Source organism: Anthonomus grandis, chromosome 7 (assembly GCF_022605725.1).
Source record: "Anthonomus grandis grandis chromosome 7, icAntGran1.3, whole genome shotgun sequence".
Taxonomy (NCBI): Eukaryota; Metazoa; Arthropoda; class Insecta; order Coleoptera; family Curculionidae; genus Anthonomus; species Anthonomus grandis.
The window spans coordinates 32,213,385-32,232,920 of record NC_065552.1 but is presented as its reverse complement, the minus strand read 5'-3'; the positions used below and the strand labels follow the sequence as shown (position 1 = coordinate 32,232,920).

The window sequence follows — 19,536 nt, the reverse complement described above, 5'->3', positions numbered from 1 at the left end:
ACTTTAATTGGTGGTTATTTCATAATTCATTAACAATCACCACTGGGATTTGATAAAAAATTTCACGCAAATTATAGAGGGTTTTGACGTAAAAGATAAGAAGTAAGTCATTTACATCTTTTATATTAATGATTTTAAACTTTCAAACAATAATTTATTTTGTATAATATTTATATTGAATTGAAATACCTGAGCACAAAATAAATTCTTAAGTGAAGTTTTTTATATAGTTTACATACATATTTTGGAAACATATCTATCATGTTATTAGAGAATTGGGCAATAAAAGTGTTTTAATCTTAAGCTTAACAAGCAATGTTAAAATACGCGGTAATGCTACTTATATAAGGGAAAACTCACTATTGCCTATTACAGAATATGTGAATTATAACAATTGACCGAATATCAAAAAATATGGATGTCACAGGTACCAGTAATAAAAAATTCAAGTTCAGTTAAAAGACCAATGAATGACCAAGATCAAGATAAAATAAATGAAATACGCCAACCAGGCCGATTTACAGGTGAATTTTCAAGGTCGCCAAGTAAATCATGTATAATTTCTTAGTTCACTAAGGCGCCCAGTAACTTCGCATGGAACTATAATGTCATATAGCAAGCACGCCACCTGTAATACTCGCCATTACTATAATGACACGAATAAAATAAAAAATAGGATGAAAATATATACTGAGAAGTAATTTTAATTTGATGCTTGAATAACTTAATTTCAAGAACCAGCCTTGAAACTTAATGCTGAATTTCTTTTTTAAAATTCAATTAGACATTTTTGAAAATATGAAAATAATTTTTGTATTGTTAGCACCCATTTATTTCTGTATTTGTTTCAGACATTTAAAAAGATATGATAAGAGTATTGAAATCAGAATGAAAAGTGAAATTAAGAAAGTCCTAATATGTAAACTAAATGTATTTTTTATTTCATTAATTTCAAGTACCCCAATATTGTAGCTACTCAAGATTAGCTAATACAATCGCATTATGTCACTTTTTATTCATTGGTGACATTTATATTTTTTATCAGTATACAAGGCAAATAATCTAATTTAAGATCAATTACAAATATATAAGTGCCAGCACTCAGAAAAACATTATAGACAGGATGGCCTCACTTCAAACAGGGTCCACATGAAGTGCCGCTTTTCTGATACTGTCAATCATGAATGGAGGTTACAATGTAGTTGTTTAAAGTGGCATCTTCTAGTTTTGATCATTTCCCTAGTTCATTGTTAGCGAAACACGTGTCGAGAATAAAATAAAGAGTTTTGATTAATGGTAAGACACTAAAAACAAAAATAAGTTTATTACAAAAAAAATATGAATTGTTTACAACACCATTTAAGTACCCAATAAACAAAGTTTGTGTGTGTACTGATTCAAAAATGTTTCATTCTTACAGTGGAATAGTACTGAGAACCAAATAAGAAATAAAAAACAGAACTTATATCTTTACACTTCTTTATCTTCTTTATATGGTTTCCCCAAGATTAAAATAAGTTGTTTGTTTTTATATTAATAATCAACTCAATAAGTGGTTTATTCTGAGGTGGTAAAATATTATATATACATTGTTGGTGCAACAAATAGCAGACTTTTCTGTACATCAGAGGTATAAAATACTTGAGCAGTGATAATTATATTATTAGCAGCACATCTAATTGAGAAATGATGATTACTTGGGGTAGTTTGAGGTAATTTATTATTACAACCGAGTCTAACAATGGCTCTAATGTCAAGTCGAATGATCTGCATAACGTTTGCTTCCGCAAATAAATTTTCTGTGGGAAAACGCTTATTTCGAAATAAAATAAGTTTTAATAAAGCTTTTTGAGTTATTACTAATGGAACTAATATGCTTGAATATCCTGAATCCCATATACATATCCCATAGTTTATTACCCATTCAACAAGAGCTTTATATACAGTGCTTTTCTTTAATGCTTCCCCTCTCTTTGTTTTTTGAACGGTTCAATTCAGAAAATATTGAAACTTGAGGAAATGCAATTGATGAACGAATAATATGTTTTAAGGCAAAATTGACACATGAAAATTTCAAAATGGCTGCCGAGTGCCAAAAAAAATTAAATGGAAATGGTGGTCTTGTGGCACATCGTTTTGAAGCTTCTGACGAGTATTTTATAACCCTAGAATAAAAATTCAATACCTTCAATTTACCTTCTTGAAAATGGTGGTATGTACATTTAATAATAATCTGAATAATTAACATTTAACTTGATATATCGAATAAATACATTGAGTTAAATTGAGAAGATGCTGGAAATGGTTGCCTTGAACTTCTTGACACAAGACCAGTCGGTTCGAAATTTCACACCGAACTTTTTTAAATACACTAACATCGATATTTCTACAAATATTCGTTATTGTCTGTCGTAAATATAATACTAAAGCAGATTCAGTTTTGTACTGCTTCAAATAGCCCCTTAAAAAAAAGTCTAGAGGTGTCAAATCTGGCGAGCGAGCTGGCCATTCTACAGGTTCTTTGCGAGAGGTGTGCGTCAGATTACATTCGGTGCCTTGACTCAAAGCATTTCAATTTTTTTAAAGAAAATGGGGTTACCATTTCAGTAACATTTGAACGTTACGTTAATATGGTAAACACCTTCTTTATCTCAAGAGTTAAAAAGAAGACGTATTGACCATTTGTGGTTTCAGCAAGATGGAGCCACGGCATCCATGGCTGCTCTTCTTTCATTGTTTGCCAAACATTTAATTTCAAGATTCGGTGACGTTTTATGGCCTCCTCGGTCCCCGGACATGTCCATGTGTGATTTCTTTTTATGTGGGTATCTCAAGTGCCTAAGTTGCGAAAAATAAAATATTGTTTTACACAACTGAAAATCCATCTGAGTATTATCAAATACAAATGTCTTTGTGTATATGGGTCTACCAATAAATTTTCCCTAAAGCAAAAACTAGTGATTTTATGATTATTTCAAAAACATCCTATTCCTCTGCCACACCCTGTATAATCAACATGGGTTCAAAAAATACTCCCAAATATTTAATGTTATTAACAGCCTTAATATCGTTGATGATGTAGCTTTAGTCATTGAAAAGCAAATAAAGTGTATTAGTAAATTGTATTAGTAATTTCTGCCATTTTGTAAGTTTTAGTCCATGTGTTCTCAGGATATCATCAGCATAGTAGATATCATTATTATCGTGCAACAAATCAATATATCACACAAAAATCACTGGACCCAATACTCTCTCCTGTGGCACACCATACATCATCAGAACTGATTGAGTCAGGGCTTCATTTATTTTAACTCTTCGAAACTGATTCTCTAAATAGGACTTATTAGGTTGTAAGTGTGCCTTCTTATTCCTTTAATTTCCAGCAATATATGGTGTGACACAGTATCAAATACCTTGGCCAAGTTGAGGAACATAACCATGCATTTCTTCCTGGAATTACAGCTATTAAATATTTTATTAGACAGTGTTATTAATGCATCCTCAGTGCTACAGTTTTCTCTAAAACCATATTGGTTGGGTTTATCCAAATAAGCACACAACCTAAACTTGATGCACTTTTCCAAAACTTTACTTATACTGTTCATGAGAGCCATATTTTATATGGTAGCTTTTATTATTATTATTATTATTGAGTTTCCTCAAGTGCTTCAGGAAAAATACCAACCTCAAAAACAAGATTCACTACATGTAATATAGGTCTTAGACGGTAATGACAATAATTTTTAATGATATTATTTGAAATACCATTTTCTATATTAGTATTGCTGTTATTAAGAGACCTTTTGTAATTCAGTACTTGAAAAAGGGCTTAAGAACATTGTACTTTTTGCTATTTTAATGTTTTTTTTAGTGTTTGCTTAATATTATTATGTGGAACTACTATCCTTGAAGCTAGCACCTCCATTACTGTAACAAAATATTCATTGAATTTCTGTGCAATTTCCAAGTCACCAGTAATCAGAGATCCATGATCGTACTTGAAAGACTAGAAGGTGCCTAGAAAGTCATAAACAAATGCCATAAAAAGATTTAATGATGACTTAAGGAGGTTCATGTCCGTCTTGAATATTATTTAAATCTTCGCTAAACCAGGTAATTTTTTTTTCAATTTTTAATTTGGTATATTAACTGATATATTTTGTAGGTTTAATAATAATTATTCCGATCCTTGTACCCAAAATGGATACTTTTATCTATCAACCTATAAATAATACAAATTTTAACCCCCAATATGTGACCGGATAACAGTTCTTATCAGGTTTTGAATAGTTATCTCAAAAGTGATCCGTTTATCATTTTGTCTCTGATTATGTCTAGACAATAAACATTGTGATAGTAAAAACTGTAATTAATTTTCTACATAATGATTTTAATATGGTGAATTAATGATTTAGTTTTAATAGGAGATATGACTAGAGATGTAGATTGTTTTATAACAGCGCCTAAAAATAGGATATGTTCTATCCTTGATTAAATGAAAAAATAGTACATACCTGAAAAGTATCGATAAAAATATTCTCTGCTTCTATTCTTCGGGGGTGGAACAATAGTAATTTTTATGTCTAGGTGGATAAACTGGCTAGATACAAAAGTCTTTAAGTAAGATCTTGGACTGGAATTTTATTAATAACCTGTACTTAATATTTTTCATTAAATGCAAAAATCCCTTCAAAAAAAACTCTTTAAATTTATATATTAGTAAATTCGTGTAAAATAGTCTATTTTTGAACACCATCCACACCATATATAAGACTAATTAGATGTCATAAGTACCCTAAAAATTATCTACTCCATGAAGTTTATTGTTGGACAAGTTGAAAGTGACCATAAAATAATAAAGGGTGGGAACAGTTTTGTAGTCACTTTTCAGGATCAACATGCAATTTAACTTAACCCTAAATATACAGACAGTTGTTGTGACTTATGCTAATTCTTTTTTTTATGAGTCAAATTTTGAGTTCACCCTAAATGAAATTGGATTTTTTTATTCCTTTGTTGGTAATACTATATATCTTAAAATGTGTTTTTATAATTTTGTTTCCTACTATATAAATGTATTAGTATTTAATATATGAAGGGGAGATTTGTAAAAAGGGTAAATATCAAATTGATTTTTTTAAATTGGAGTTGTACTCATGATTGATATTACTGGATATTATTTTCATGCTAATAATAATAATTGATATATTTGTTCATTTAACATGGTAAAAATGTATTTATATTAATGTACAATTGAATAAAAACAATCTTTGACTATATGTCTAGTGGCATTTTAATGATACATGTGTATGTATTTTCAGTTAACCTAATTCAGATGAAAGTTATGACTTTACCAATCTATATTTAGAATAAAGTAGAATTTAAAACTTGCCTAGTTACTCCTCTTGTGTGGTATTTTAATACTAAGTTAATGTTAACTTTGTAATATGTAAGTAAATGCTACCTGGAAAATAATGCAGATTTTCCATCATAATGAATTTATGTACACTAGTACTAAAATTTCGATTTTTTGTGACCTGTAGTTTTACTAGATATGTAATTTATAATTTTTTATTTGCAAATTTTAAACCACTTGATTTCACTGTAAAAATACTGATAACATTGTTAAAAGACTTGATTTGAGTGTAAAGTTTTTTATTATATAAGTGGTCAAAGTCAAATAATCAGATCTGGAAAATAGGGTTTAATCAGGTAGGTAGTTGAGTTATGGCGTAAAGGTCAAGAGAAGGAAGGGTATATTTTGAAGTATACAATAGGGCAGCCATTTGTGAAACAAAACCTCACAAAAATCCAGACTCTTTTAATAAAAATGACAATTCTTAAAGAACTATGAATGAATGTAGACAAGAACTTGATAGTAATCACATAAAATAGTTTAGGATCAATCTGCCATTTAGTTTAAATCTAAATATATAGACAGTTGTTATAACTTGTAATTCTTTTGTCCTTTTTTTAATGAGCAGAATTCTTGGTACACCTTGAATGAAATTGGTTTTTTTTATTTCCTAGTTGGAAATAGGATCTATTAAAATCTCATTATCAAAGTACTATTAAAATAAGTTTAAAATATATAGTGCTCATAGAAATACAATATAAATATATATTGCGTTGATAAACAAATAATTTGTACCAGTAAAAAAAGGTAATTTTGTGTGTGTTATAAATCTTTGCTAACTCACTGAAACAAGATTTTAATTGAGGCAATACAAGGACCACTTTTGTGGAGTATAATTGCTGAGAATTGCTAAATAAACTAAAGCCTAAGAAATATATTTGCTTAAAACTGGTCTTGGACCAATCATAAATGTATCTCTACAATATACACATTTGTAGTATAATTAATATAGTTTGTAGGTAGTAACAAACAAAAATAATTAAGGTGACATATTATACAGTATTAAACTTTGAAAATTAATTTCTCGCAAGACACATCACATAAGCTTTAATGTTCAACTCATCAAATGAAGATTATGAGTTTACCAACCTATATTTAATCCTCTCCTGTATTTTAAAACTAAATCTAATTTTAATCATCCAATTTGTAAAATAAATTCTACCTGTAAAATATCGCAAATTTCTCATTGTTTATTAAATTAATTAGTACATTGCAAATTATTATGAAATAATAATTTGCAATGTACTTATTCATTAATAGAATAAAATATAATTTTCAACCAATATTTATTTTAATTAAGATTTTTTGAAATAAAAATAAATCAATTTGCAGACTACATAGGCTTAACTACATTTTTACGCCCATCCTGCCATTATTTATTAATTAGGTTAGTTACTCAGTTACAAGGTCAGACGGCATCCCATAGATTATAAATCTAAATGTGAAAATTCAATCTCATTAGACTACAAAATTTTAACTTAATCTTTAACTTGTCAAATCTACTTTTTTATACTTAATCTTGCTTTTGTTCATATTTTCTTAGTCTGGATATACTATCAAAATTAATCAGTATTTTAACAAATAATATATTTACTTTAAAGCTGTTGTGATAAATAAATAAGAATATTTTTAAGGGCATCCTATCCTTATTAATGTCTTTTAAAAGTGTTGTGACCTGGACAATCGCCTTTAATCATATAGGTAGTTGATTTATGGCAGTAAAGGTCAAGAGAAGGAAGGGTATATTAATTGAACTATATCATAGGGACAGTATTTGTAAAACACGAGGATTATTTCATTACAAATGCAGGTAACTTATTAAAGCAACTTAAAAAAGCAAAAAGCAAAAATCCAGATCTTTATTATACTGTATTTCAAATAGGTAGAGAATAATAAAATGTGAAATTCTTTGAGTTTTATGGTCATCCATGGGCATATACCAACATGAGTTTTGCTCAATAAATCCACATTATCCAATTTGGTAACAATTGTTCAATTTGTTCTTAAGGCCTTTAATGAGAAAAAGTAAGTCAATGTTATATATACAGATTTGGAAAAGGCATTTGATAAGATAAAACATACTTCAATAATAAAAGTGCTACATCAGAATATGCTGACTGATTTAGTCAAACCTTATTTGATATTTTATTGAGGGAACAATATGTTGAGATTAGAGGAGCCAAATCTGATGTTTTTACCAGTTCCTTTGAAGTTTCTTAGGGTTTCAATTTAGGACTGTTGTTTTTGATTTGCATATGTGTTTAGTCATTGGAACATCTCAGAGATTATAAAATGTAGGAAGAAATTATTAATACAGATGATTATAGTTGTTTACAAAATTGGTTGTTAGCTGTGGTTGACTGGTGTGACACAAATTCCCTCATATTTAATATTAAAAAATGAGAAGGCACTACTACTCTTACACTTAATATGAATGTAATGATAAAAAGGATGTTTTTTTTAGAGGCGGAGAACTTTCATTTGTCAACACTGTTTTTTATGACAGCCGACCTGACAGTTCTGGGTTACTTTTAGATTAGTTTGGTTTGGCAATTCATCATGAACAGACTCACGCCGGAGCAACGTTTCCAAATTTTCCACACTTCCGCGTCATCCTTCACCCAGTCAACACGTGGTCGTTCTATTCAGGCGTCACCGTGCATTTCAGTATTAAAAATTGTGAAAGTATCGATTCGGGGAACAGGATACATACCCGACAGTTTTCCCGAATCTCCAAATCGTGCTGGCAGATGCCTCGTGCCTCGTAGCAGAAGCCATTAAAACCACAAACCAAACAAAACCAACGTTTCCAAATTGTTTTCAAATTTATTTTGAAAGACATGGTTCTATTCGAGAAACACATCGGGCATGACGTGAGTTTTATGGTGCTCATAGTCGTCCTTCAGAGAGAATAATTCGAGAAACTGTTGATCGTTTTCGCAATACTTTTACTCTAGTTGACAATACGCATCCCGTAAGACGCCGTACAGTGCGCATGCAACAAACGATAGCTGCTGTGCAGCATAGTGTTGATAATAATCCAAATCTGTCAATTCGTCGTCGTTCTCAACAAGTGAACTTATGTCCATCCACTTTATGGAAAATTTTGCGCAAAGATCTCGGATTGCGAGCATATAAAATTCAACTTGTCCAGGAGTTAAAACCCCAGGATCATCTTTTGCGCCGTACATTAGCTGAATGGGCGGAAGAAAAGATTGCTGTTGATCCACGATTTCATATGAAAATTTTGTTCAGTGATGAAGCACACTTTTGGTTAAATGGCTATGTAAACAAGCAGAATTGCTGAATTTGGGGGGATGAGAATCCACGAGCTATTGGCGAAAAACCGTTACATCCAGAAAAACTAACCGTTTGGTGCGCTTTATGGGCCGGTGGAATCATTGGCCTTATGTCTCCAGAAATGCTGATGGTCAGAACGTTACAGTAAACGGTGAGCGATACAGAAACATGATAACCAACTTTTTTGTGCCTCAATTGGAAGCCGTTGCAGACATGTGGTTTCAGCAGGACGGTGCCACGTGCCATACAGCGCGCCAAACAATTTACTGCAAGAGACATTCTAGCAACGAATAATTTCAAGGAATGGACCTGTAAACTGGCCAGCTCGTTCGTGCGACTTGACGCCATTAGATTATTTTCTTTGGGGCTATATTAAGTCGCATGTCTACGCTGATAAACCCGAAACACTTGAGCACTTGGAAGCCAACATACGACGCGTGATTTCCGAAATACAGCCTGCAGTACTAGAAAGAGTGTGTGAAAATTGGACCTCTAGATTACGCCACGTACGCGTCAGCCGTGGGGATCACATATGCCCGAAATCATCTTTAAATATTAATGCCAAAAAAAAATCTTTAATATAAAAGCAAATTCGTTCATATCAATAAAATATTTTGTGTTTAATTTCAATTTAAAGTTCTCCGCCTCTAAAAAAAACACCCTTTACAAAATACCTACAGAGTTAATGGTAAACAGCTTCTAAATTCAAATAATGAGAAAGGCTTGGGTGTGATAATGGACTGTAACCTGGCTTTTACTGATCATACTGTAAATCAGGCACAAAGGATAATGGGTTTCATCATCAGATCTACCAAAGGTTTTATTGTTGAGTTCTGACACTTTTTCATGGTTTAGTATTACCCAAACTGGTGTATGGGAGTATTATATGGTCGCCCCAATATGAGATGTGGATGAAAACCATAGAACATGTACAGAAGAAGTTTTTCAAATATATCTACTGTAAAAAATTTGGGTATTTTCCACAGCAAGGCTCTAAGCATTATTTACTTTTGGGAATATTTGGAAAATTATCACTATAGAACCAAGGAATTAAAAACTTATCTTGTATTCAGGGTGTCAGAGAAATTATGATAAGTCAAACACAGGCAATAGAAAAATCTATCTTGAGTACTTTTAATGCCATAAGTCTTACTTACTTACTCTGTAAGGGTATTTCTGAATAAAAATACCCGTACAGGTATATAGGGCAGTGTAGAAGAACAGCCTGGGGTCATGTTCACCCAATTTAAATAAATTATTTAAACTTACCTACTTTATGGGGAACAATAATTAAAAAAAGTGAGAAATTAAAGATAAGAAAATTTATTTTATTTATTTTGACTGTACAATTATTAACTTAGCTTAGAGAAGTGTCATTTATGTTCCAATAATCCAGCAAGTATCTTACCATTTTGAAATCTAGATTAGATACTCCAACTTATAAAATCTCTTGCCAAACATCAATTTTCTCTTCTAGGACAGTTAATTGAAGTTGGGAAATGATCAAAAAACACAAATTCAGCAAGAATCTGATAATTCCTTAAAAATGTGAACAGTTGTGTTTGAATTTAGTTTTGTAATTTATCGACGGGTTATTCAGGGTTACATTAAAAAAAAATTTGCTAAGAAATTAAAAAATTTATAACCACAGTACTAAAAAGATCTACAGGGGGTGTAATTTTTTTCATTACTCAAGATAGATGTTTTTAAATATTTTTGTTTGAATCCCTGAGCACCTGGTCTATTGCCCATTTTTGGCTTATCATTGATTTTGGGATACCCTTTATATGTATAAGGCATTGACAAATAAAATTAATTAATCAGAATTTCTTTCAATTCTTTCACATTCACATTTCTTGTAAATAATGGAAATATAAGACAAAGAAAGTCTTTTTACTTGGACCTTCCTAGAACAAATATTTATAAAAATTCACCTGTTCATAAACTAATTAAAATAGTAAATTTGAATTCTCTCACTAAAATAATTGAGGATAGATGAAAAATTTAATTAATTTTTCTATTATTGAAATAGTTTAAGCTAATTGTTTCTCTTTTTTAGTAATATGTATTGGATATTTTATATTTTAGTTTTGACTGTCCTCTGGAAGTTGATACTGTAATAATAAATAAATAAACTGAGAATTAAATCCTATTACATTAATTTGGGCACAATGATTTGTTCCAAGTTGGAATACTACTTTTAAAATGAAAGACCTTAAAACACTATATGACCAATCCATTAGGAAAGTTACAAAAAGAAAACTGGCAATAAGCGTCAGGCATGTCATTAAATAGAAAGAGACAATGTGAGATCAGGACAATCTAAACAATCAGGAGGACTTGACCCTTTATTAGTTCACAGGGTGATGACGGCTCTTCATCAGATGATGAAGATTCTAATTTAATATTTATAATATTTTTTTTAAATTAGTTGCTATGTTATTAACGTTTATTTAAATCAGATAATGAAAAATAACATTTAGTTTGATTTATATTACAATAACCTGCCGGATAAAAATGGAAAAAACTCAAAAATCAAGTCAAAACTGGGCAAACCTGGGTGGCACTACCTGTACCTGGTAAAAAGAATTAATTTCACAATGCAAACTATGGAAGTGGCATATGTTACTGGAAGGTCACTTGTACCCCTTTTGCATACTTAATAAGGTTTTAATACACTCTACCTATTTGAAATAGACGAGAAAAAAGAGAATTCTGAAAAGACTATGAAGCCATGTAGAAACAACCTTTGAGGAACATATTCTATTATATCTACAAATAAAAAGAATAAAGTAAGATATCTCATAATGAATAAGTTAAATAATGTAAGACCTGCAAAAAAAAATATATAAAATTAAGTTAAGACTGATCTTTTTTTGTCCATGTGGTGTTGGCACAATAGATTGTAGTGCTTATGTAATGTTGAAGGACATTACCTACCTATTAACTATATATAGAGATATTAGCTGCATAGTCTATGTTCTTTAAGTTTTTATATAGTGTGTAATCCTTACATAATTGTGAAACTAAGCTAGATTGAGAGGCCATAGATTACAAGATCAAAATTCCCAACACAAAATTTCAAAGAATATTAATAAAACCTATCTTACCTTCATGTTATTTGCCACAATCGTCTCATAGGAGCATATCTGGTAGACGACGAGTGCCCTAATGAGCTCCCAATTAGTCTTGCTCTTAAATGCAGCCTTGGCATCTTCGAACGATAAATCGAGAGGGTCCCTGGGACTTTGCTGCACAGTCTGCTGCTTTTGCTGTTCTTGAATGAGGGTAGTAGCGGCTGCCGTGGACTTCCACACGGCTTGACTCACATCGATTTTACCACCGAAACCGCTATTTAAATTATCGATCAACAAACCGTATTTCTTGGATACACTAGACCGGCTCACCGTACGAAGAAAAGCCATTTAAATGAGTTTTAACGTCGTGAAGTGATCTTGTGGATTTAACGATCCGAGAAGGGGCCCCCGATTAGTTAGTTACTTAATTACTGTTACACCTGGCGTACGAAAAAAATGATGGCAAATTTCAGCGAGACCTCCTTGCGAAACTTGGATTAGGGACTAAAATCGACTCGACTGACGTTTATTTTTAACAGCACGCCGGTCCGATTTTGCGCACTAACAAGCCGGCGGCCCCCCCTTTCGGTTTGCGAAAAATGTGGTGGCCAGCGGTTGGGATTTTAAGATTTTTTTTAAAGTGCTACCGCGTGAATATTTTTATTCTAAAAATCGACAAGGGAGCTCGGTTTTTTGGGTTTTTCCTATTCTATTTGTCTTCGTAAACTGACGTGACTGAAGTATTTTTCTTTCTAAACTGACACATGTCTTGACAGTGACTTTTTTTTTTGAAAAAAAGAGCGGGCGGAAGTTTGTTGGGTTGCCTATGCCTACGATGCGACTGATAGCGCTTTCCATTTGTAATGAGAGTGAAGAGGTCTATCGGTAATTAGCGTTCCTAAGGGCCAAATTACGGACCAGCTGGTAAAGTTCCTGCGTGTTATCAGGCAGATACATTCTATCCTCTCGGTAAACCTACCAATAGCTGTAGGAGGAACTATCTACCAAATTTTAACCTGTTGTTAAGTAGCAGAAGGTTTACAGTTTGGCAATGAACCTCTTGAACCTGCGGACTTCGACGTCATGTGGTTCAAAATAATAGCCAGTGGTGCCACGAAATTTATCTGCTGTATCTACAGACCACCAAGCGACACCCAATATAGACGGCTCTTTTTGAACCTGGTTGATTGCATTAACCATCTGCAAATTGACTCCCCAAGCGCAGAAATCATCGTCATGGGTAATTTTAACGGTCACAATATCAACTGGCTGCGCTTCTGCAACAAGAACGACGATGAATAACGAGAAGCTGAGCTATTTGCCACCATATGCGGGCTTACGCAGCTTGTGGAGGAACCTACCAGAATCCCCGATCGAGACGGCGAGTTCGCGAGTCTCCTAGATCTGGTCTTGGCTTCAGACCCTGACTCGTACACAGTATCAGTACATGCCCCCCTAGGAACATCAAACCACAAATTGATAACAGTCTCTTGCCAGTTGGAGGTTGAAACGCAGGATCCTCCGATGCCGCGGAAGGTATGGCACTCATAAATCAGCAGAGTGGAACCATCTTCGAGAATTTTATTGCTCATTCCCTTGGAAAGAAGTCTGCTTTAGAACCAATAACATCTCAGAATGTGCAAACCAAATTACAGAGACGATCTTGGCAGGAATGGAAGCTTATATCCCTTTTTCTACTAAATGCGGATCAAACACAAGCAATGGTTCAACCTGAATTGCAAAAGGGCAGTAAACACTAAAAACGCAGCATATCGCAAATAGCGTCAACATCCTTCCATCGAAAATCGGAGGAACTTTTTAGCCTCCAGAAATAGCTGCAAGCGAATTATTGATAAATGCAAAGAGAGTCACAACAACAGGATCAAAAGCAAACTGCTAAACTGCCCAAATGGAACAAGATCTTTCTGGTCGGTATCGAAAGCCGTTAGTCAAGGATTTGCTAAGTCGGCCTTGCCACCCCTAACAGCAGATGATGGTTCTATCGCGGTAACAGCAAGGGAAAAAGCCAACTTACTGGGTAAACTCTTCGCGTCCAGTTCTACTCTGCACTCGCAAGGCAAAACACCGCCATATTTGCCAAGGGTGAATTCATCGATGGGAGAAATTTCGTTTCCCCAATGAATTGTAAATAAAATTCTTAAAAGCGTAGACACCAACAAAGCTTCTGAACCCGATGGAATTCCAGCCCTAATACTAAAACGTTGTACAGACAAATTGACTCCTCCCTTATGTAGACTGTTCACGGCATCGTATAAGCAGGGCTAATTTCCAAGAAGCTGGAAAACTGCTCGAGTGCAAGCTGTAAAGCTAAAAAGGGTAAGAAGACGATGCCCTCCAATTACCGCCCGATTGCACTAGTTCCAGTAATATCGAAGATTATGGAGAAAGCAGTCAACCAACAACTGTTAAGATATCTGGAATCATCTGGACTAATCAGCGATCATCAATACGGCTTCCGAAAGCTTAGATCCACCGGCGATCTTCTGGCTTACGTCACACACTTATGGACGGAGGCCATGGAGAAGCACGGCGAGTCCCGCTCAGTCGCTCTTGACATTTCCAAGGCATTTGACAGAGTGTGGTATGAGGGACTACTAACCAAGCTCTCCTCAATCGGCATACAAAACTCATTATTGAATTGGATCAAAAGTTTTCTTGAACAACGAACAATCCAAGTAGCCGTCGATGAATACCTCTCCGACAAATTTAACATTAACGCTGGAGTCACTCAAGGATGCATTCTATCCCCCACCCTTTTCTTGGTATATATCAACGATTTGCTAGGAACCACTGTCAATTCAATGTACAGCTTTGCGGACGATAGCACACTTATTTCCACATTTAAGTCCGCCAAACCAACGACAACCACAAGTTCTCAGAATCTTAGGCAGCAACAAGTAGCTTCAACCAACAACGATATTAGAGCAATCTTGGAGTGGGGCGATAAGAATTTGGTCAATTTTAACGCTAAAAAAACGCAGGCTGCAGTATTTACGATGGTGGCCCGGAGCTGGTTATGGCAGGGAAAACATTGCCAATGAAATCATCTTTACATCTTCTAGGAGTCGAGGTCACCAACAGTGTGTCCTGGCATGACCACGTTGCCGAGGTCACCAGGGCGGCTTCCAAGAAACTCGCAGTGCTTTTCAAAACGAAAAAACTGTATACACCAGAACAGCTGCTGACTCTTTATAAGGCTCAAATACGCCCTTCCCTCGAGTATTGCTCGCATGTCTGGAGCTCTGCACCCAAGCATAGTTTAAACCTGCTGGATTCTATGCAGAAGAAAGCTATTCGTCTTATCGACAAACCAGAACTGACAAAGAGTCTGGATAGTCTGGAGCATAGGAGAAAGGTGGCTGATCTCTGTTTATTCTACCGTTATTATCACGGTAAGCGCTCCTCTGAGCTGGTAGGCCTGATTCCACCCAGGGCTGTTCCGGCAAGAAGGACGCGTCTAGCAGTTGCGGCTCATCAACATCGAGTCCACTTGCCTACCCCAAGGACGTCGCTGTATCGGGACTCATTCATCTGGAGAACATCTTCTTTGTGGAACGGGCTTCCACCTCACATATTTCCCGACGCATACAACCTACAGCGATTCAAGATAAATGCCCACAAATATCTTCGCGCAAGCACCACTCCAAGAGTGACATAGGACTTTCCTCTTGTGCTAGTGTTTACCATAAAAAAAAAAAAAATACCATAATTTGTTGTGGCCGGTATAATATTCTTAAGAAAAAAAGAAAGATTAGGGTTATGAATATCCGGTCCTGAGAAAATAAATGAAATAAACAAAAATAATGGAAGAGTGTTTGGTTTTTAATTTGTGATAATAGTTACAGGAACTTTCAGCTAAGTCAGTTGTGTGCCCCAAAATATGTATTCATGAATCTCTACAGGACTTGCACCCTATAAGTTTATTGCCAAAAATATCGGAAGTTTATTGTCTATGCACCGTTGTCATTTTATCTTACTGATAATAACATACTTACAGCTACTACAGCTACCACCCTCTTGAACATCATAGACAACTTAACAAGAGCTCTCGATAAAAAACTGGCCGTAATTTTAGTTGCCTTAGATTATTCAAAGGCTTTCGATGTAATCGATCATGACTTGTTAGTCGCCAAGTTAAAGTTTTATGGTTGCAATGAAGTTGTTCTTTCTTCTTTTAAGTCCTATCGCTGGAAGCGTACTCAACGAGTACGTTTCAATAACAATTACTCCGATTCGAAACACATAATTTCTGGAGTTCCTCAAGGATCGATTCTGGGACCTCTTTTATTCTTGCTGTACACTTTGGATCTTCCTTTAGTCGTAAAGAGCTCTAAGGTGTGCCAGTACGCTAATGATACTCAGTTAATTCATTATTTCAATCCAGATGACATAGAACGGGCTTCTGAAAGCATAAATAGAGACTTAAGCTTAATCTTGCGCTATTCGAAAGAGCACAATCTTAATATTAATGCCAATAAGTCTAACGTTTTACCTTTTGCCGTCGTGCTAACGTTGAAAAAAATATATACATTTAATATGATAATAGCCCCTTGGCTTTTGCTAAGAGCGTCAAGATTCTAGGTTTAACTATTGATTCTTCTTTAAGATTCCAAGGACATATTAGTGCTGTCTTGCAGAAGTGCTATTTGCGTATGCGTTTGCTCTGTGCTAACAAACATATTTTAAATTTTAAGACAAACAAAAAATTAACCAACAGAAACTGCAACGTGTACAAAATACGTGTTGTCTTTTGTGTGTAATTTAAGAAAATTTGAAAAATGTGTCTATATATATCTATCGATGGCAGTGGCTAAAAATGTCATTTCTTCAAGTTTCTTTTTCTTACATTTATCTATCGGCTCTATAAAAACCAAAAGCCAAAATATCTGTTGAAAAGAAATGCGATTCGTGATAGAGATATAAGACATAAGACTCTGACTTTGCCACATCATAGCACAGCTCTTTTCTCACGTAGTTATACTTACATTGCCGTAACAATTTATAATCTATATCTCGCTTTAAAAATTATTATAAAACTTTGTTCTTGGAGGAACAATTGCACAATTAGTTTTTTGTTCTCTGCGGATTTACAAATGTATTTAATTTTTTTTTTTCAATTTGTTCTTTGGTTAATTTTTTTATTTTTTATAACTATTACTGCTTGTTTGTCAAAACGTTTGTAATTATTATTATTAGGGTTAAGAGATAAAAGTAACCTTAGCTAATCTTCGCCTTTTTGGGCAAATGTAATGTAATGTGCATTTGATACCAAATAAAGACATATTTATTTAATTGTATACTTGTTTTGTGCCAAATTCGATATTCTTTCTGTTAGTACTAGTATTAATACGTATTTGCATTTTTGCTAATTGTTTGTAAGTATCCCACCAGATATTAGCCAGTGAATCACAGTACACAGCTTTTTAGAAACTGTATACTGTGCAGTGAATTTGGTAGAATTTTAATCAATTTTTTTACATGATTTTTTTAGAGGATGTCTCAATAACCTAATAAAAATAAGAGGTCGGTGAACTTTTCTGAAAAAGAAGTTAATAAATAAAATAATGAATAAAAAAAGACTGCTGCAACATCTTGAAAAGAGAAAGATCAGGCCTGGGAAAAATTGACAGCAGAGTTTCATGTAAAAAACCCCATGTCAGGGGTGGTTCGAACCCTGAATAATCTTCGGACAAAGTATGAGGGTATAAAAAAAGGATCCAAGAACAAACAGGAAATATTTACTACTAACTGGTGGCGGTAGTGCAACCATAACACCTCTTACCACCTATGAGGAAATAATTTATAATTTAATAATACTGAGTGTTGAGAGACTGCCTTCAAGATAAGATGATGATAGTAAGTGACTGAATATGGTGGCTCAAATTTGACGTTCTTATATGGGATTTCTTAGATGTATGTTTTCTTTTTATTTCTCATTCACATAACAGTGGCAGCAAAGAGGGGCAGGTGAGGAAAAGGTGTAACCTTCACCGGCCATTATCATATTAAATAAAGAGAGATTTAACCAGATGAAAAATCACAAAATACTCTTACAGATTAAGAACAAAATTTAGAATATTATACATAAACTTCTTGTAAAAGTGTGCAAGCTCCAATTCTTTGACAAATTTGAGGTTATAAATTTCCTGGTAAAACTTTTATACGCTGCTTTCTCCTGTTGTTAACTTAGTCTACTTGTAAACAATAATCATCCCGCTGCTAAGACAAACAAGAATTCATAATTCAATTTTTAATGTTACAAAGGCGGGGCAGGACAAAGACCCTGATTACATCGTTAGCCAAGAAGAAATGGACGGAGATTTAACTGCTTATGCAGAATCGACTAGTATAGATGAAGAGAGAGATTTGGAAAGAAGTTAAATCGAAAGAAGAATAGATGAAAGTAAATGGAAGAAACAAATGAATAGGGAAAAGGGCGAAAATAATGCATGAAATTACAATACTGAAAGATATATAAAAAAAACAAAAACATCGGTGTAGCGGTCTAGCTGAGTTAAGAAGAAACTGCAACACTAAATTAAAATGTTTTTCTATTTCTGAAAATTCTAAGCAAGAAATATTCGAAAGTTTTTGGAGAAAGAGCTGGGAAAAGCTGGAGAAAAGAACCTATGTGAATACATTTTTATTAGTAAAACCAACATCAAGACGAAAAGGAAAACAGGAAATATCTAGAAGACAAACATCCACCGTGTTTTATTTAAAAGATGGTTACAATCGAACAATGGTATGCAAAAACATGTTTTTGAACACACATTCTGTTGGAGAAATCGTAATAATGAAGGGGCCTAAACAAACTGCAATAAAAAATAAGCGGGTTCAGAATCAATCTGAAAGTGGACTGGAAATTAAAAAAATTATTGAGTTTTTTTACAGATTGCCGAAGATACTCGATACTCGAGTCTTACTCAAAATCGCAGCTCTGTAAAGCCTACCGTAAAGATTTTTCTGAGCAAAATAATATGCAACCAATAAATCCATGTTTTCCATGTATTTATTTTATAGGAATATCTTAATACTGGCATATGCAATAATTATTCTTAGGGATTCAACGTTTTTTACCAGAGATACTGGTGAGAGGTATATACAATCTTTAAATGCAGAAGTAGAGGCTTGCTTAGAGAAGCTTCCAATCCTATTCCATCAATATGCGCAAATAATATGGCACCAAGATTGAGTTCCACCACATAATGTGATGCCTAGATAAAGAAGTGCAAATATCAAAGAACTCAGGCATAGAATTTTGAACTCTATAACCCAGCTTAACCAGGAAATTTGAAACTATATATATTATTGTATTGATAAAAATGGTGAACATGTTCAGAAATTGTGAAATTCTAGTATGCATTAACTGAATGTAAATAATATGAATTTGTTATTATTATTTTTTAATGTAAAAATGTATAGCTTTTGAAATGTTTTTTTACAATACATAACAGTATATTTCTCTCAACAACTACATGTCAAACTCTACAACTTTTAAAATTAGCATTTTTTTATACTGGTTTCCCAAAAAAGGTAAGGGGGATGGGAAAGTATAAGGAATTATTATCGGAAAACTATATTGCACACAAGATAAATTAAATAAAAATAAACGAAATAAAAAATCTTAAGATAGACAAGATTTAAGAGAAAGGCTTGAAGAAAAAAACAAACAAAAATTATGCACAAAAACTTTGACTTTATTTATTCAAATACGTTAAA

General features: G+C 33.5%; 1 protein-coding gene across 2 annotated transcripts in view; it reads right to left on the bottom strand.

The window, feature by feature from the left end:
- The window catches only part of LOC126738203 (proline dehydrogenase 1, mitochondrial), a 65,494-nt gene extending 52,970 nt beyond the window's left edge, over window positions 1-12,524 (bottom strand). The window contains exon 1 of one of the 2 annotated variants that reach the window (XM_050443412.1): window positions 11,827-12,524. In XM_050443412.1, coding sequence (XP_050299369.1) covers window positions 11,827-12,141 — 315 coding nt within the window. In that variant the 5' untranslated portion in view covers window positions 12,142-12,524. The remainder of the gene's footprint in view (window positions 1-11,826) is intronic. The other variant, XM_050443413.1, reaches the window with a different exon arrangement.
- Window positions 12,525-19,536: the final 7,012 nt, after the last annotated feature.